The sequence below is a fragment of the Pipistrellus kuhlii genome, unplaced genomic scaffold, assembly GCF_014108245.1.
Source record: "Pipistrellus kuhlii isolate mPipKuh1 unplaced genomic scaffold, mPipKuh1.p scaffold_m20_p_8, whole genome shotgun sequence".
NCBI classification, from domain to species: domain Eukaryota; kingdom Metazoa; phylum Chordata; class Mammalia; order Chiroptera; family Vespertilionidae; genus Pipistrellus; species Pipistrellus kuhlii.
In genome coordinates, this window is record NW_023425584.1 from 21,190,952 (window position 1) to 21,211,562 (window position 20,611).

At 45.9% G+C, this 20,611-nt stretch overlaps 1 protein-coding gene across 5 annotated transcripts in view; it reads left to right on the forward strand.

The window, feature by feature from the left end:
* The window catches only part of PPP2R2B (protein phosphatase 2 regulatory subunit Bbeta), a 355,769-nt gene that overhangs the window by 279,868 nt on the left and 55,290 nt on the right, over positions 1–20,611 (forward strand). For all 5 annotated transcript variants that reach the window (XM_045576478.1, XM_036425348.2, XM_036425347.2 and 2 more), the window contains one exon: positions 5,010–5,122. In XM_045576478.1, coding sequence (XP_045432434.1) covers positions 5,010–5,122 — 113 coding nt within the window. The remainder of the gene's footprint in view (positions 1–5,009; positions 5,123–20,611) is intronic.

Consider the following 20,611-nt stretch of genomic DNA (forward strand, 5'->3'; position numbering starts at 1 on the left):
GAAATTTAGCCTATTGATTATTACAATAAAATTCAAAGATGCATTAACTCCTTTGTGGGGGGAGGATGGGGAAAAAATCAGTGAAATGCAATGAAGATTAATTATATAGCATAATGTTCTGTTAATTGAGTTTTTAAATAGTTTTTTGATTAACAGGGATATTATCTTCCCATTTGGGATGCTATTTCATATGCCAACAGTATCTCCAAATGATTCTTATAAGAAAAATTCTCATGTTCTCCTGGGATTTTCTTTTTTATACTAATATTGAGGTTGAGAATTCCCCTTAAGCCAAATAGGTTAACATTCGAAAATTAATGGGAGACAATTGGAATTACTGTACAAAAGAGAAAATGAAGATAGATGATAAGATTGTGTTTAAAAGCTGCCAAAAGTAATGATAAATACTCAGAGAGGCAGCCAGAGTATAGAAAACGTCATTACTCATAGGAACAGCCACCTGTTCCTCAGACTTCCTCATCCACAAAGCTTTCAGATAGGGAGTCAAGAAACCCTGTGTGATAATAAAGTCAAGAATGACTTCAGGCAACCCAACCATGGGGAATTGGATTGAATCCACCATCAGTTATCTTCTTTTAAAGAAACACAATTGTGCTTATCGCATTATCATTGGATACAGTTTTTACTTTCTGTTAGAATATAACTTTACAATTTTTCATGAAAAATAAACCAACATTCAGTTGTGAATCTAGGCCTTAAAATTATTTGCAAGGTGAAAACACATTGCCTTGCCTAGTTTTCTGTCTCTGTCTTAGTATATTTTAGTTGGTAGATAGGCTACGAAAATAGTTAGGTGTTCATTGCAAATCCATTAGGTGTTCATTGCAAAGCCATTAGAAAACAGAAGCAAAATGAAAATAATGTGTTCCCATCCAGAGAGAACCACTGTAAGTGTCTTTTAAAGAAAACATCAAAGAGCATGGATAAATTTGATTTTTTTTTATTAGCAGAAATGTGGTATATTCTGTACAATGTTTGGCAACCAGATTTGTTTATATAATATTTAATAACAGGAATATCTTCCTAACTGTTAAATATTCTCCTTAAATTCCATAACATTTTCAAGGACTGCATAGCATTCCCCTGTATGATTCTTCTATAGTTTACTAGTAAATCTCCCATTGTTTGGCCTTTAATTATTAAATTCACACTATTAGGAATTATATATGTATAGGAATAGATGTTGGAATAGATAGATATGATTAGGAAAAAACATACTCAGAAACTATGTATAACATGTTATATCTATTTAAAACAGTTATGTGTTCACAGAAATTAAATGAAAGGACATATATAAGGTTTTCATACTAGATAGCTCTGTCTAGTGGAATTGAGGGAGATTTTCATTTTTTTACTTTTATGCTAATTTTTATTTTCTATAGTCCTATATAATAAAAGGGTAATATGCAAATTGACCCTAATGGTGGAAAAACTAGTCACTATGACATGCACTGACCACCAGGGGGCAGATGCTCAACACAGGAGCTGCCCCTCACCCCTGCCCTCCCCTCCTCACAGGGGAGCTCCATTTAGCCACAAACAGGGCTGACAGCAGACATCCTCGGCAGCTCTAAGGATGTCTGACTGAGGCTTAGTCCTGCGCCCCGGGAGGAATGGGCCTAAGCCATTAGTCAGACATCCTCCGAGGGCTCCCAGGCTGCCAGAGGGATATCTGACTGCCAGCTTAGGCCCGATCCCCAGAAGAGCAGGCATAATCTGGCAGGTAGGTGGACATCCCCCGAGGGTCCCGAAGTGCCAGAGGGTGCAGGCCAGGCTGAGGGAACATCTCCCCTTCCCTCCCCCTCCCCCCTGCCCCACCAGTGCATAAATTTTCATGCACTAGGCCTCTGGTTATATAATAATAATTATACACTTGTATAATGAAAAGAGGGACTTAAACTGAGAAAATAAACATATATGTGTAATATTATTGGCTTTTAGTTCTCCCCACCCCCCCAAAAAAAATGCATAGAAAAACTAAAAGGATCTATGCAAAAGGTTAACAATGATTGTCCCTGACTGATTATAGGTGATTTTTATTCCTTATGCTTTACCTATGATTTCTCTATTTCCCTACATAACAATTATCACTCACAAGAAAAATGTGAGGAAAGAATTGACTTGCAAGTGGGATGGCAAGCAATTGAAAATATTTGGTGTTAAAAGTCACTGATTTGCATTCTTCAAAAGCACAGCTGATCAGTAGCTAATCAAGTGACTGTATAAACATGACCTATGTTTCCTTTTTGTCACAGTTCAGTGGCAGGATATCCAGAGGGGGCAGGCCTAGAGGAGAGCTGGCCTGGGAAGGTTTCCTGGCCTTCGCCCCGGGAGAGCCGGGTGAGGGCACAGATCGCACACAAGCGGCCTGGCCAGGCTGCCAGCAGCCAGCATGACCCACCCGAGTGACCCCAGACCTTAGGAAACAGCGTCACTTACTTGTTCAGTTGTCCAAATTGTTGCAGAAAGCACACTTCCCAAGGGGGTGCATTTCAGACCTCCGAGGACAAGGCTTTGGTGAGGGGAGAAGGAGCAGTGGGGAGGGGGTGAGAGAGAAAGGGAATCCTAGTGAAGGCAGGGAGAGGGCTGCTTCTCTCCCCAGACAGTCTCACACAGAGGAAGTGGGATGTGCTGACATCATCCTGGGGGATGCTAACGCGGTCAGAGCAACATGTTGTTATTGCAGAATAGTTGCTCAACCTGCTCATTCTAATAACAGCTGCCATTGTGAACCACCATTAGAAGCCCGATGCTGCTATAGACTCTGTACGCACAGTGTTTCAGTCAATCCTCATAAGAGCCCCATGAGGAAGTCCTGGCTTTCCTTAATTCACAGATAAAGAAACTGAAGCTCAGAGAAGCTAAGTCTCTTTATTCATAGAACAGTGGTCGGCAAACTCATTGATCAACAGAGCCAAATATCAACAGTACAATGATTGAAATTTCTTTTGAGAGCCAAATTTTTTAAAATATATTTTATTGCTTTTTTACAGAGAGAAAGAAGGAAAGAGAGTTAGAAACATCGATGAGAGAGATTCATCGATAGCTGCCTCTTGCACACCCCCTACTGGGGATGTACCCACAACCAAGGTACGTGCCCTTGACCGGAATCGAACCTGGGACCCCTCAGTCCACAGGCTGATGCTCTATCCACTGAGCCAAACCGATTTTGGCAAGAGAGACAAATTTTTTAAACTTAAACTTCTTCTAATGCCACTTCTTCAAAATAGACTCGGACAGGCCATGGTATTTTATGGAAGAGCCACACTCAAGGGCCAAAGAGCCGCATGTGGCTCTCGAGCTGCAGTTTGCCAACCACTGGGTTAGAATATTCGGGACATACTTGTACTGAAAAATTACACGTTATCTGAAATTTAGGTGTACCGGTGTGTTCCGTAGTTGTTTCTCTGCTCAATCTGGTAGTCCCATTTGTCTGTCACTTGAAAAATACTAGGTAGGCGCCTGCTGGGTGGGAATCACAGTGCTGGGCCACATGGCTGGCTGGAGTTGGCGTGGGGATGGGGCCGAGGCTGTCTGGTCCCACACTTACCTCGTGCAGGCTGAGAGAAAGATTTGAGAAGGCACCCGAGTCCCTGCCTTCCAAAAGAGAAGTTAGAACAAGTACAAGTTTATGAATGCAGGATCTGATAAGGAAGCCTCCCAAAGGCCAGCAGCCCACAGGCACGATCTGTTTGGCCCGAACATGCTTCGTTATAACATGAAACTGAACGTCTGCAGGTGGGGCATGCGGTCTGTACCTCCCCATCTCTCCTGCCCCTGTCACTCATCTCCTGACCTGCCCCGCCCCTCTAGGCATTGGGCTTCTCACCACGATTTATTGCTGTAGAAAATGACAAGTGTCAGCAAGTGAAATAAAGTGTGGGGACAGGACAAAGGTGAGGAAGGTGGTTTCCAGGCGGGGACTCCAAGGATACCGCATGGGGAAAGGAGCATTTTGATGACTCTCCTTACTTTTATTTCCCTGGGCTGCTAGCAGCATGCACAGTGCCGGTGGAATTCATTCACCCATCCAACTCGTATTTGTTGAACATCTGCCAGGTCCCAGGCACTGCTGTCGGTGCTGGAGGTATAGTAATGAGCAGCACAGTCCCTGCCTCTATACTGACTGTACATTCTGGTGAGGGAGCCATAATCAATATGATTTCCAGCAGTGAAGTGTCCTAGGAGGAGAAACAGAGGAGGAAGATGGGCTGGAGAGCAGTGAGGAAAACCTTTTTATGTAGGCTGGTTAGGAAAGGCCCCACTGAAGTTGGGGCCTAGGGAGAGAGCAACGGGAAGGAGAGGGTAAAGGCTCTCCTGGCAGAAGGCACAGCTTGTGCAAATGTCCTGTGGCAGCAGTGGGATTAGCATGGACCGAGAGCTATGAGGAAGCCATGTGGCAGGGTGAGATCAGAAAGGATGAGGAAGTAGGGGTGCAGGCCAGGGAGAGCCTCTTGGGCCATGGTAAGGGCAGTGTTTAGTGAAATACAATGCAAACATGGGAATAACAATAATACCTACCGCTCAGGGTACTTGTGAACATTCAATAAATTCTCCAGGCAAAGTGCTAACATTGTTAATTTTATATATTAGCTATTCTCAGAGTAACTAATATAATCATATAATATATAACATACATATTATATATGTTAATTTTATATATTAGTTATTCTTGTTATTCTGTGTCCAATAAATATTTTTATGGAATGAACAGAATTAACGTCTGAGCTGTAGACTTAACAGCCCATTGTCAGAAAGACCATGTGTCTCTACATGATATATGTTTTTTTTTTGTTTTGAAACATGAGCTCTGCCTTCAAGTGACACAAGATTTACACACCAAAGCCCTTGACACGAGCCGGCTTCTGTGGCAGTTTCTCCCATTTTCACGTCCGGCTCTCCCTATCCTCCCAGCCCAGCCCGGGGGGAAACGCCTTTACCAGCGTTCCCGCACTGTAATGCTGATGTCCTCTGGTTGCCCTCCGCAGATAAAACTGTGAAGCTGTGGAAAGTCAGCGAGCGCGACAAGCGGCCAGAGGGTTACAACCTGAAAGATGAGGAGGGCCGGCTCCGGGATCCTGCCACCATCACAACCCTGCGGGTGAGTCCAAAGGCTGTTGTTTATTTGTTTTTTGCCACCATCTTGGTGCCTGAGGTTGGCCACCTGCTGGCTGCTGTGAATGTTGCAACTGTGATGTGAGAGGGAGGGAGACCCAGCAGAGACACGCCTGCCTGAGACTCCGGTGGCAGATGGGGGGGCAGGACAGGTGCCAAGCTCCTCTGACCACACGCCCATGCATTTCCTTGGTCCACGTGGCCAGTGGCATGTGTTCCTGTGTGCTTAGCCTCTGTCTGTTCTCATTGCTTAAACATCTGGAGCATCTTTGTACTCAAAATACAGCGGATGGGACTACCCAGAAGGGAAGTTGAAGACCCCATTCAAAACATAAACCTCTACCCTAGCCTGTGTGGCTCAGTGGTTGAGCATCGACTCATGAACCAGAAAGTCACCATTTGATTCCTAGTCAGGGCACATGCCCCCGTTAAGGCTCCATCCCCAGTAGGTGGCATGCAGGAGGCAGCCAGCCAGTGATTCTCCCTCGTCATCCATGTTCTATCTCTCCCTCTCCCTTCTTTTCTGAAAGCAATAAAAATGTATTTTTAAAGTACAAAATAAAACACACATGAGCGTCTGAATCTAACAAGACCGGGTTCAGATTCCGCCGCTTACCAGAACCACTCAGCTTTTTGAGCTGTAGTCACACAAGTTATTTTTAGTTTCTCCATCTGCAAGACCATGACCCTCACCTTGACGGCCCATGGATTTATGAGGATAAAATGCAGTGAGGTGGAAAGCCCTGCCTCCATGGCTGGGCCTCCATAAACGACCCGTACTCTTAGTCTGAGTGGCTTCCGCCCTGCCCTCCAGGAATGCACTGTCTGGTAAGGAAAAAGGGTTCGTAGGCTAATGCAGAAACGGCTCTGACACTAAATGGAGGGAGACGGATGCAGTGTGAGTCGGAGGGAGCTGCCGTTGGATCAGAGGAGGGGGAAATCACATTGGTTCTGGGAGACCGGGAAAGGGTGCCTGGGGAAGCGGTGTTAAAAATAGATTTCTAAAAGTGGACTTTTAAGGGAAGGCTCTCCCGATCTGGGTTAAATTGGTTCAAGCCTGAGTCATGAGTTTAGCTTTAGATGAGTCTGGTGTGAGCGGTAAAGCGAGCACATGTCAGGGCCGGCTCTGGCCCCAGGGGTCTTTTCCAACCGTGTGAAATACGTGCTTCCAGCCAGCGGCTGCTCCGCTGCAGGCCGGCAGCGAGAACAGAGACGGCGGAGCACATCTGGGGAAGAGAGGCTGTCACCCCAGGTTTAGAAGCAGAGATGGGAGGTGAACGATGGTTGTGTGTCTGATTCGCTCGCTCGTTTATTCATTCGTTCGTTTGTTCATCTGTATATTGAGTGGGCGCTGCTTGAGCACAGACTCCGTTGACTTAGTGCTTACTGATGAGTGCCTGGTCTTCACTTGCGTTGGCTGCTCTGCCCGCTCTTGTCAGCCAGAGTGTTCAGCCTGGAGGGCTGCCTGCGAGCCCATCCCACCAGACCAGGCCAATACTCTTAAGTGCTCGGGGCTGGGAGACTGGAGGGTGGAGCAAGAGGAATATGAAGGTTAAGTCCGTCTGTGCTGGCTTGGAACTGTGGTTCCATTGATCTCTGTCTAATGACCTTGATCATGGTACCTAAACGCCTTGGGCCTCTGATGTCGCGTCTGCACAAGGTGGTCACTACTTCCTGGGACAGCTGGGAGGATTCGGTGCTGCGTTGCATGTGATAAAGAACTTAGCCCATGCCTCATCTCACAGAAAGTCAGCTCCCTGCTGTTACTCTGCATCACTCTCATCATTAGTGTGGCTCTTATTACTCCCCGCTGTGAGCAGGCCTCTGCCTCTGAGTAAAATGCATACTCATTTTTCCTGTCGCACTTTTTTTATATTGGTATATTTACAAACTGTTCACTGATGTCTGCTAAGCAGAAAGCACTATGCAAGTGATACAAAAGGAATAAGATATAAGATGGTCTTCCAGCCCCTAGGACCTGCCTATCCTATAGAGAAACCGATGGAGTAGGTGCCACTGGGAAATTTACAACGTGAACTTCTGCCCACGTGTTCCCTTGCTCTTGCTTGCTACAAGGAGGGGATTTCTCAGACGTAGTCCACACTATGAATGCCTGCTGTCCCTGGCATCCTATGGGGTTTTCTATACCTGTCCTTTGCCCTGGAAACGCCATCCCATGATAGAGAGGAAAGAAGGTCTATATGTGAGTTTCCACGAGAGCAGAGATTGTCCCCAGAGTGAGACAGTGAGGTTGGGAAGTGGACTTGTATGCATTCTACAAGGAAGGAGGCCCGAGGTGGGGCTGAGTTAGAAAATCCCAGGTCTGGTTCTTGCTTCCGTATTAACCAGCTGGGTGATCCTGAGCCAACGACTCACATGTGCTCTCTCCAAGCTTACTTTCTAAGTGGCAGAGGATCAGACAAAGTCAGCGTTTCTGCCACCACAGTATTGGTTACAAACATGGGTTCCCAGGACCCAGCCCCAGGCATTCTCTTCAGCCAGTGGGGCGGTCTGAGGAGTCTGCATGTTGGATATGAGCCCCTGAGGGTGGCAACAAGCCCCTGAAGGTGGTGGTTGTCACTGGGCTCTCTGGTCGCCCAGCCTCCTTCCAGCAGTTGATTTTTTTGAGCCTCTGTTACTCTCCAACCATTTCAACAGTTCTTGCACCAGTTTGGGAGACACCTTTGCTATAAAATTGTAAATATTTGCATCTGATTTCACCTCCTCTGCCTTCCTAGGCTTTCAAATACCCCATTTCTCAGGGTAAATGTCCACACCCCAGCATCCTTTCCGGGCGAATACTGACTAAAACAGCCTCCTTTCCTTCTTGATCCCAGTGGTAGAGGAAGAGAAAGCCAGGCTACCTGCGGACTGTAGGTTCCGAACAATGACTCCAAACAGCGAATGGGCTGACGTGATATTAATCAGACTATGATTTACTAACATGCTCGGCATTGAAATGTGCATTGCCAGCAACTGTGGCTTCCCCCCCCCCCCCGCCCATCTCCCCCCTGTGCTGTGACTGCCTCTCGCTCCCTTTCAGAGTTTCCAGTTCTGTGTGGATCTTGAGAGTGAGAACGTTTAATAATACCCGACAGCTAATTAATCCTCACTGAGTAATGAACCTGCTCTGTTTCAGTGCTGAGAGGCTCAGCTTTTCAAAGCAAAAATATGGCTGTTTTTCCGTTTCCCCCCCCCCCCCTTTTTTTTTTTTTCTTCCTGAAAGGTGGCCTTTCAAACCCAATCCCTTGTGACCCAGAGACTATGAGAAGTGCTTCTATGAAAACATTATCTCCTGCTCAGTTTCATAATATTCAAGCAATAATCATGATAATTTAACAATTACACCTTACAGCTATAAAGTGCCTTTTATATCACAAAGTGTTTTCTTACCTCATCCCTAATTCAGCTTTTGAACAGCTGCTGAGAAGGGCAGGACAGGTATTTGGCAGGTGAACATGCCGACATCTAGTGTTTATTGAGCATTTACTATATTCCCTGCACCATGCTGGACACACTGTTTATGTTAGCTACCCCATGACATGTAGTTCACTGTTAAAATGCCCATTGCAAAGTGAGGCTCAAAGGAGTTCAATAGCATGTCCAGGTCATGCAGGGTTAAGAATAAAACCCTGATTGACGTGGGTCTGGGACCTGAGCCCTTAAACACGACGCAGAGTCAGAGAGGCCGTGACTTGCCCAGTGGCCGTCAACTGGTTACTCTAGGGCTGGGGCTAAAAGTCAAGAGCTCTGGCTCTTCAGCTTGGACATACATCCGGCCTGGAATGGTTTTCTTTTTTTTTCTTTTTCTTTTTTTTAAATATATTTTATTGATTTTTTACAGAGAGGAAGGAAGGGGGATAGAGAGTTACAAACATTGATGAGAGAGAAACATTGATAAGCTGCCTCCTGCACACGCTCTGCTGGGTATGTGCCTGCAACTGAGGTACATGCCCTTGACCAGAATCGAACCTGGAACCCTTGAGTCTGCAAGGCAACGCTCTATCCACTGAGCCAAACAGTTAGGGCTGCAATAGTTTTCTTAAGAATTAGTGCCATTATTATTCCAGGTGAGGGTGTCTCTTCCTTTCTCCCTCTCCCTCTCCTCACGCCCCCCCCCCCCCACCTTGACTTTCCGGATCCCTGACAGCTTCATGGACAAACAGAGGCCTTGAGGTCTTATGTAGATGCACATAGCAAGATCCCCTTCTTTCTCCAGCTCCCTTACCCAGGAGTAAGAAGCCCTCGGAGCTCTCTCTAGGCGAGGAAGCTCAGAGTTCAAGTAATTGGGTCAGCCTGGGATGGGAGCTGGGTGGCGGGGAACGCACTTGGCGCGCTGAGCCGGGAGTTATGATTTCCTTCGTTATGGCTGACTGCCGGGGCCTTGGGAACCTGGGCCAGGCTGAAATTTGCTTTAATCAGTTATAAGTGCAGAGTAAGGTGTGAGCCCCCAAGCTGTGATGTGTCATAACCTCCCCCCAAGTGAAGGGGATGTAATGAGCTCAAGTTCGAATGTATTTTATCCGAAATTGCTTACAGCTGCTAATAATAATTATGGTAATAACCACGTTTATGGAATGCTTGCTATATGCCACGTGCTGGATTTTATATCCTTACCTCGTTTCATCCTACCAATAACTCTCCCAGGTAGGTTCTGTAATTCTTTCTGGATCGTCCTAAGTTTTACTCCCTCATTTCACTTAAGTCTCTGCTCAAGTGCCGCCTTCTCAGAGAAACTCTCCTGGAGTGCCAAAGAGAAAAGAGCCTGCTGGCCCTGGCCGGGTAGCTCAGTTGCTTAGAGCCTTGTCCCAATACACCAAGGTTGTGGGTTCAATCCTTAGTCAGGATATATATAAGAAGCAACCAATGAATGCACAAATAAATGGAACAACAACTCTCTCTCTCAAATCAGTCTTCCCATTGACTCTCAGTGCCCTTACCCTGCCCTTTCTCCTTAGCTTTTGTCCTCGCCTGATACATCATGTGTCCACTGCCTGCCCCTCCCCCCCTCCCCACTACAGTGTCAGCTCCATGAAAGTACAATAGAAACAGCACTGTGTACTCTCCCACAGCTCCAGCAGCTAGAGCGACACATGGCACACAGTAGGCGCTCAGGAGTATTTGTCAAATGAATAGGAATGGGACAGGTTTAGAGCAGGCAAGAGGTTTACCTCATGACTAAGAAATGGCTAAGCTGGGATTCAAACCCAGCCCATCTGACCCCAAATCTGATGCTTTTCATTATGACTTCCTGCAGCTTTAGCTTTCTAAGAAAATAATAATTCGTGATCACAGGGCACTTTCATTAGTGAGTCTCTCAGAATTGTGTGGCAAAGCCTTCATAACGTATGAGCTTGGTTTAGAGGAGAGTAGAATGCAAGGGGGAAGGGCTGCAAAGGCCTCTCTGCCCAGGGCGGGCACACAATGGATGCCCTGATTTTAGAGAAAAGATTCCATGTCATCATGTTTTTACACACATGCCTTCTGCTGGTGACCACTTCTATCTTCCTCTCAACCCGGGACACACACATTCCTGTGCCTTTCCTGAATTAATATGTTTCCACTTAGAATGACCCTGATGTTTGCAGATTCCTCTGGTGGCAATGCACACACACACACACACACACACACACACACCAGCCACAGTCTAAGACACATGTGTCAAACACAAGGCCCGCGGGCCAAATCCGTCCCTCCAGGCCTTGCAATGTGGCCCGCACCGCGCTGTCATCACTGCACTCCGCTGCGTTTCCATCACAATGACAGTTTATGACTGTTCAGTAAACCATTTGGCCCGCGATTTAGGCTGGATTTTAGATTTTGGCCCCTTCTCTGATTGAGTTCGACACCCCTAGTCTAAGACATCAGGGCAAATCAGCCTCAGTGCTGACCAGCTCCTAGCTCTGAGGGGACTTCTTAAGGATTATTGCTAATGGACCATACGATTAGGCAGGTAGAATAAACAGACTAGCTATTTCCCCAAAAGTTATACTTTTTTTTTTTTTTAATATATTTTATTGATTTTTCACAGAGAGGAAGGGAAAGGAATAAAGAGTTAGAAACATCGAGGAGAGAGAATCATCAATCAGCTGCCTCTTGCACACCCCCTACTGGGGATGTGCCTGCAACCAAGGTACATGCCCCTGCCCGGAATCGAACCCCGGACCCTTCAGTCCGCAGGCCAACGCTCTATCCACTGAGCCAAACCGGTCCCGGCCAAAAGTTATACTTTTAGTGAAAAAAAATAAATTTAACCACCTGATCTGTTTTCTAAAGAACTGATTGAACAGACCACTGAATTAAGTTTGCTAACAATAGCCACTATGTTTCATCAGACATCCCTAGTGACAGGCTCTGGGTTGAGTGAGTAGTTTCATGGACATTTTGTAATTCTTTCTTCATCACAATTCTGTAACTTCAGCATCATGCCCATTTTACAGATGTGTAAACAGAGGTTCAGGAAGGTGAGCGCTGGCCTAAGGCCTCACAGATAATAAATGGCAAAGCCAAGAATGCAGCCCAGGCTCTTTGATCCCATAGCCTCTGCCCGCCACCCTTACACAGGGCTATGTGCTGTGTGGTCCCTGACGTGAAGAACTTTTCAGAACATTGCTTATCTAATTTACTGAGTACCTACTGCATGCCAGGCACTGTGCTAAGTATGTACTACAAAGTATAGCTTACAAAGAGGAGTGACACATACTCCCTGTCCTCAAGGGGCAAGGAGGGGGCAGGTTGCAAAGGGCTGCAGCATGAAATTAATCAGTGGTTCTCAAAGTGTGCCCCAAGGTCACCTGCAGTGCTTTTTTAGACTATCATCATCAGCTTCCTCTCTATGGATTCCAGTTCAGAGCATCTGGGTTGTCTGCAGGGACATCTTTGACAAAACCCCTCCTGGAAAACTCCCAGGTGGCTCTGCTGCAAGTGGTCCCTGGGCCAGGCTTTGAGGAACTCTGGATAGGGCACGTGTCCTGAGAAAAGCACAGATCACCGTGCAGTTCAGAGGAAGAGAAGTGGCGAGGAAGGAGTTATCATGAAGCATCTTGAAAGATAGGTGATCTTTCATGCTGGAAGCCCCATCTGATACTCCCTAGGATCCTGGGACGCAAGTAGGACTCGAATTGCCATTTTCCTCTTCCTACCCTGTTTCCCCTAAAATAAGATAGTGTCTTATATTAATTTTTTCTCCAAAAGTTGCGCTAGGTTTTATTTTCAGGGGATGTCTTATCTTTCCATGCGCTAGGTCTTATTTTCGGAGGATGTCTTATTTTCGGGGGAAACACGGTAGTATCAATAGTAGGAATGTGGTACCTTCCCCAGTATAGCAGGGGAGACTGAAGCCCTGAGAGGCAGAATTGAGAATCTAATGCTTTCTGGCTCTATCCTTCTTGCTGCCTCTGCGATGACCACCTGGTGATACTCGCTTCGGAGGATGGGTAACCCCAGGCCAGTCTCAGGGCAAATTACTGGCTGAGTCAGGATTGTCCGTGGCTGCCCCAGGTTTTAATTTGGGGTTTATGCTTTCATAACTGAGGCCTCTTAGGACATCAATACGGCCTACCCCTACCATTTTTTTAATTTTTCCAGAATTCATTTTGTGATTTATGGCTGCTGGTGGGGGGGGAAGAGGGAGGTGGGCTTCATAGCCACTCCTTTTCCCGTGTCATCTATCCTTATATTTGTTGCAAATAACAATGAAGTGTTTAGCTACCGCAGTGAAAAAATCAATCAAGCCTGTTCCATATTCACGGGCTCACAATGGCCCCTGGATGGCCCCCCAGATTAGATTAACTCCGTGAACGTGTCACTCTGGCGTGGGCAATTCCTCACCCTCCGCTCCCTCCCTCCCCGCCTGCCTCAGCGGGTGGATATTGAGATCTCCCATTGATTGACGGCCCTGAAAGGGAATGCTGGCGTGTGATGTGTGTAACCCAGCGGGGCGCGCGGGCTCTGTGGTTATGAAAATAAATAATAATTTATGTTACCGTTATTGATTGCCATCATTATCTGATTGTATTTGTCTGCGTCATGGGGTTTCAGTTATGGCATCAGAAAGCGCTCCGCAGGAACCTCAGGCACTGCCCTCACGGACGAGCCTGAGTATCTGACACGTGTCGCCTCTCGGGAGTAAGGGCTGCGGATGTCCCTGTCCTGTTCTTAGTCTCATGTCAATGAGACAGTGTCAGCTGGCTCCGTGTCAGACAAAGGAACTAAGTCGGTTGGAATAATAAAATAATAAGAGCAGCAAACATTCATTGAGCATTTGCTGTGCTCCAGGGACACCGGGCATATATTGGCTAATTTAATAGTCAAGGTAAACCTATCGGGTAGGGATTGAAATGGACCTCGTTTTAGAGACGTGGGGCCTAAAGCCAGGGAGGTTAAGTAGCCTGGCCAAGGTCAGATGGCTAGTAAGCGGCAATGCTTGGGCTTGAAGTCATGTCTTCATGCTTCTAAACTCCATACTGCTCTCCTGCCTCTTGTATTAGAAGAGCCATCTGGTATGTTCATCGGAATATTCGGTGTAAACCAAAAGATGAGTGAGCAGGGACTAGAGACAGACCTGCCAAGCAGATGGCAGGCGCTCCTTTGCCCTGGGCAGAGGTGGGTTTTCCACTTGGTGTGGGGGGAGGTGGGCCAGAAGGACGCGTGGAAACTGGGTCACGGTGTACTAGGTCATGGGTGATCGCAAGACTGGGCGGGTCTTACGCCGTCTCCAGTCAGCTGACTGGCTGACTCAGAATCTCCAGGAGCAGGGCCAAAGGATCTACCCAGGCTTCTCAGCTGTATCCCAGGCCGTCCTGGAGACCAACTGGGCCTGAGAGCCAAGGACACAGGGACTGCAAGGTCTGCTCCAAAGTGGAGGATCTCTGATGGGATTCTGTAAGCTCTTTCTTTGTCATCTTCCCTCCTCCTGCCTCACGGTCCTATATAGAATAATCTGAGGGCACTTTTATTCTCAAAACATGGTTGCCTTTCCACTAAGGGACTGATCTGATTCGGAGTGAGCGCCAGCAGGCCAATAGGGCTTAGGTTGTGTGTGAGCGGTTCCCCCCTTTACAACTCAAGTACTTTTTTCCTCAAATCAGGGGGCCAGCCTACCCAATGGCCAGTGTGCTGTGACATTAACAACACTGAAGGCATCAGTTCAGCACATGCTGTGTGCCAGGCTTTCTGCTAGGCCCTTTACCACCTCATGGTAGCCTGGCAGCAGCCCTTCGCGGTGGGTACTGTTTTATCCGCATTTTCCAGATGTGGACATTTGATTCAGAAACGGAAGTGACTGGCCCAAGGGCTACAGACACTGAGGGGCAGAGTCACGTGTTTTTTTTTAACCAGATTCTGTCTGACTCCAGAGACTTCAATCTTTTTTTTTTTTTAATATATTTTATTGATTTTTTACAGAGAGAAAAAGAGAGGGATAGAGAGTTAGAAACATCAAAGAGAGAGAATCATTGATCAGCCGTCTCCTGCACACCGCCTACTGGGGATGTGCCCGCAACCAAGGTACATGCCCTTGACTGGAATCGAACCCGGGACCCTTCAGTCCACAGGCTGACGCTCTATCCACTGAGCCAAACCGGTTTCGGCCAGAGACTTCAATCTTAACACAATACCTTAGAGACTCCAGGAAAGGGCCATGCCTCTGACCCGGTCTCAGCCATCACCTGTAAGATGGAACTCACCGGACATTCTTCCCACCGAGGTCAGGCTAACAACGCAGAGCCCCACGCTGACAGCAGATGCCCAGTATGTGCTGCTATTACCATTTCCCTCTCCCTTTCCATCTTGTCTTTCGCCTGGACACCGGGAGCTTCAGGAGGTCTGATGAAGATACTGAAAAGGTTCAAAGCTGTGCTGTGTTTGGGGACCAGCAGTTCATTGTGTTTCTTTCATTTGGATGCGTGTTTGTCCTGGCTTTCCAAATCTGGGTTGGATTCAGAGTGCATACACACTGACAATAAGATGTTTTCGTTCCTCTCCACACGTCCTTTTTTTATGCTGCATTTACCGTGCAGTGATTAGATCCGGCATAAATGGAAACAGAAGCAGAATCCTGGACCTGGTTTGAGATCAGGTTCTGTTTGTCCCTTGCTTCCCCCACCCCTTTGAGAGGTATTTGTGGCCCTGGACTGTGACAGGAACTAGTAGGTGACACCCCCATATGCACATGCTGTGACAGTGGGAAGCTGAAAAGTCCCCCCGTGTTAGAAAGGGAAAGAATCACTTTATAGGAGGAAATCTCGCCATTTCCATGGCCTCTGGAGTAGTTTATTTTGGTGTTGCTTATTATCATGAAGGAGGACAGTGTTCTGGACCCATGGTCGGCAAACTGTGGCTCGCGAGCCACCTTCAGCTCTTTGGCCCCTTGAATGTGGTGTGGATCTTCCACAAAATACCATGACCTGGGCGAGTCTATTTTGAAGAAGCAGTGTTAGAAGAAGTTTAAGTTTAAATAAAAAAAAGCTAAAGGAGTTCATCACCACCAAACCAGAATTATATGAATTGCTGAAGGAGGTTCTTTCAGAAGAGAAAGTAAACAAAGATAAAAATTATGAACAACAAATACATAACTATCAACAAGTGAATCTAAAAACCAAGGAAATTAAAAAAATCTGATGAACAATATTAACTGTTGAATATAATAGAATCAGAGGTATGGAAGGGGAGTGAACTGATGATTCTTGGGGTAAAGGGGAGAGGGGGGCGGGGGAAGAGACTGAACATAAACTGTGCACCTATGGATGAGGACAATGGGGAGAGGGGAAAGGGCAGAGGGCGGGATGGGAACCTGGTGGAGGAGAGCAATGGTGTGTGTGTGGGGGGGGAAGGAACATTTGTAATAATATGAACAATAAAAACTTATTAAAAAAAAAAAAAAAAAAAGAAGAAGTTTAAGTTTAAAAAATTTGGCTCTCAAAAGAAATTTCAATCATTGTACTGTTGATATTTGGCTCTGAGGACTAATGAGTTTGCCGACCACTGTGCTAGACCATAACCTATTCTATTTTCTCTTTGGTCATGAAATGGTCTGAATTTCGGCGACGGGAAGGATTGGCCCGGCCAGGGCAGGTGGCTGGCCCTTTTCGGACTTTGCAGGCGAGACTCTTGTCACTGTGTCAGGCCTTATTCATACCGACACAGATGGATTTTTCTCAAAAGAGAAGTTAACAGTATGATTTTCCCTTTCAAGGGCTGTCTGTGCACTTCTAACGTAAGTGGAAGATCCTGATGTAATTGGGTGATTCAGGGAGAAAAGTACTTCCATTCTCTGAGTCTTTCCTATGGATTTGTCTGAATCACGAGTGTAACGGGAGAGACATTGGCATCTACTATTTATTGAGTAAATGGCACGCAGTTCTCAAGTAGTGCATGGCTCAAGAAAACAGGATGTCGGCAAAGCCTAGAGCTGATGTGTATTTGGTTTTTATTTATTTATTTATTTATTTATTTATTTAGATATATTTTATTGATTTTGTACAGAGAAGAAGGGAGAGAGATAGTTAGAGATAGTTAGAAACATCGATGAGAGAGAGTCACCGATCAGCTGCCTCTTGCACACCCCCTACTGGGGATATGCCTGCAACCAAGGTACATGCCTTTGACCGGAATCGAACCCGGGACCTTTCAGTCCCCAAGCCGACGCTCTATCCATTGAGCCAAACCGGTTTCGGCTGTATTTGGTTTTTAATTAGACTTAACAGGAAATCAGAAATATATGCCTAGATCCCTTTTGCTACCAAGTTATTCGCATAGCTGTTCGAGACCTCAAGAGGAATTCTAGGGCCTCTGCTCATTACACTTACTATTTTTTTTGGAGAAAAAAATTAACATAGATGGATTTAGAATCAAATTCAGTAGAGGAAACGATCACTTTGATCCCGGTATGTTGCAAACCAGGCTTCAGTGCTGCATTGATGTATTTTAAATGCCATCTCTACCAGAGAAATACATTTTAGATATTTCCCTAAAGGTTGGTATATAAAATAATACCTTCTTTTTTCTGTAGTCTATACAAATAAGAAACTGGCTGGAGGAAAACATTTTATAAGAGTATATTTATGTCCAAGGAAATTATTATCAACAGGACTAGTATTTAATTCTCTGGTTTCCTTACAATGGTTGAGCCAGAAGGAAAGGCATTTTCTAACTAAAAGGTGTTGGATTTGTATGTATTCGAGAGGAGGAGACTGGGTCACACTCTTATTTGTTGTGATCAGATGATCAATTGGGCTCAGTTCTTTTCCAGAAAAAACGAAAAATAATGTTAAAAGCAGTGGCCAAAACAAACACGCACATACACGCTCACAAACGATTCTTGCTGGAGAACATATGGGAAACCCCATCTTAAACAAACTTATTTACACCAGGCTTTCTCTGGACCTTTCATATACTAATATCCGATAGCAAACTCCAGGGAAGATACATGGCGTGCAGTATTTTCCCACCAAACGTATTTGACCGGGGAAAGCCCTTTTCTCGTGGGATTACTGTTTTTTATGACATTCTGCTCAACACGTGGTCCTTGGCTCAGTGCCAGTTTACAGCCAGATAATGAGCTTGTGTGAGAATATGAGCCATTCATATCACTAAGCCACTGTAGAGTTCAGCTGATGCTTGTATTTGTCATAGCAAGTCTTTTCTCAGTGAATGAAGCAATGCATTGAATCTGGCTTGGGCTCCTCATCTGGTCATGGACCATTAACCAAGAATGTGTGGGTCGGTTGTTTTGATTAGTGCAGCCATGGACCTCACTTTAAGAAATGCTGGCTAAAAGGATCAGATGGGAGGGGGGGAGGAAGGGGGTTAGCCTGTTAGCACTTTCACTCTGCCCTTACTGCCGCCAGGTACAGAATCACGTGATGGTGTAAGACCCTTCATAGCACCTCCCTTTGACATTCAATTCATTAATGATCACTGAGAACTTACCAGCGCCTGACACTGTTCCGGGCACTCTGCACATTTCATCTTTCAATTTTCACTTTAGCCCCGTGAGCTTAAAACTATCCCCACCATTTCCCAAGTGAGGAAACTTGGGCTGTCCATGGAGGAAGCAATTTGTGCAAGGTTGTTCACTAGCAAGTGGCAGGACCAGCATTCACCTCTGGCTGTCTGGCTGCAGACACTCCCTTAATCACTGTACTGCCTGGCTTCTCAACAGGAATAGTGTTCAACCATTGGAACCAATGGAGGCTTGATCCTACCGTCAGAGACTTCTAGAAGCATATACTCCTCCATCAGCCAATCTGAAAACTTTCAGTTTATAAATGTTTCTTTTTGTGGAGCCTATCATCTATCTAATCTGCATTTATAGGAGAAAGGTTCCATATGTATAGTCAGGGATAGACATGTGTGGTCCCTGCCCTTATGGGATTTACAAGCCAGTGAGGAACTAGCTGATTATGAGCTTTTATTTGAAAATAGCAATAGCACCAACTTCGTGCACCCATGCCAGACATCACAGTCAATCTGCTGTGTATTTCATCACTGCCTGAGATCCTTCTCAACATTTTCTTCTCTGCTCTATGATCCCACTTTCTATAATTAGTTTGAGGGAGAGTTCTGCAACTTTGAATTAAATAAAGACGTTGTCTCTTTAATGCCAAAACATCCAGACATAAGGTGAAAATTTCATCCAATTATCCTGCTATTTCAGTACCAAACATGCAGATGTTTAGAAACCCTGAAGGTTTGATATTAAAAAAAAAATCGCTTGTTCTAAAAATTCAAAGAGCATCTAAGAGAGAAACCTTATGGGGGTGGAGGGCCTAAGATTATCAGTGCAGATAAGACAGGAGGTATAAGGTTACATAATGAGATAGAAGTGTCAAAACAAGGCCACACTTGGTTACCATTATTCCTTCCCAGAGTAAAGTCATCTCTGTAGATGAATTCTCAGATGACTGGCACAATCCTGATTAAATGTGCCCTTGCCCTACTTGATGGTCAGATCAGTTAAGAATTTAGGCATCAATGCCCTGACCAGTATGGCTCAGTTGGTTGGAGTGTCATCCCATGTACCAAAAGGTTGCAGGTTTGATTCCTGGTCATGGCACATACCTAGGTTATGAGTTGAATCACATCAGGGTGCTTACAGGATGCAACCAATCTATGTTTCTCTCTCTCTCTCCCTTCCTCTCTCCAAACCATTTTTTTTTTAAAGAATATAGGCTCCACGTAGGTTTCTTATTCCTTTTTTCACTAATCCCACAAGTATTTCTTGAGCACCGTACCACTGCAAGCCAGGCACTGTGACAGTCCCTGGAATTATAGCAGTGAGCATGGTTTCTGCCCTCATGGAGTTCACAAGCTCTTTTGCTTTCAGAAGAGAGGTGTGTGGCCCACAGGAGAACAAATGATCTGATTCATCCATGGAAAACAGAGAATCATTTTTGGAGCAATTAGTAATTGAGCTGAAGCCAGGAGGCAGGTGAGGAAAAGAGTAGGAGGAGCACTGCAGGCAGAAGAATTGCCATGGACAAAGGCCATGAGGTAGGAAGTCACACAGGAGAACAGGGGATGGAACAAGAGCCAGAGCGGCCGGGGTGCTGAGTGCAGGGAGATGATGGAGACAAGGCAGGCAGCATACGGCCAGGACATGCTAGGAATCATAGCCCTTCCCAAGGAATCTGCTCTTTCTCCCAAGAGCATTGCAAGCCCTTTCTTCTCTGCACTGGTTGCTTTTAAACAGATCCTCTTTGCTCAGACATCTCAATGTTCTGCACCCAAGACAAGATAGAAAAGCTGCAGGCACCACCTAGGACTTTCCCGGTGGATATGAAGAGTTTAAATTGAGGGAGCAAATGGCATTTGTCAGGTGGCCATGTTACCCTCCAGTCCCTTGCCTGCCACTGTTTTAATACATGTCAGGGCATGGCCTCCTCAGAGCTTCTCCACTATCAAGGCGTCCTCCCTCCAAGATGAGTCCTCTCATGAGTGATTGAATTGTTCAGAGGGTCATAGAACCTGACAGCTCCCTATTACACAGAGGAGAAGATAAGCTTCTGATTAGTCCTGGGGCTGGAGGAAGCCCAGATAGAGTGCACCTGTCAGAGCTGCTTACAACATATAAATCATTACCTCAATTTTCCATGCAAGAATGGGGCCAGAGAGAGAGAGTGAAGCGACTGAGGTTGGTTAGCAGTGCAGAGCCACAGAAAAGAGCTCATGCTTGGCTCCAAAGCAGGATGAGTGGTGCTGTCCATGCAGAGAGAACAGAGCCCCATGCCCAGAGGAATGACAGAGACAAATGCCCACTGGCTCTAGGCAGGGGTGATTTGTTTCCCTGGCATTTGCTGATGGGCTTTTATCACTGATCTAACAAGAGCAGCCACCACAGCTTTCCCAGACTCCAGAGGGGAGATGTTTGGTATTACGCTTGCTCTGTGTGTGGTGCTAGATCTCTCTACTGTGTAATCGCCATAGTAATCTTTGTTATTGTTGCCACTTTGGGTCCCTTCATTGGGCAAAAATC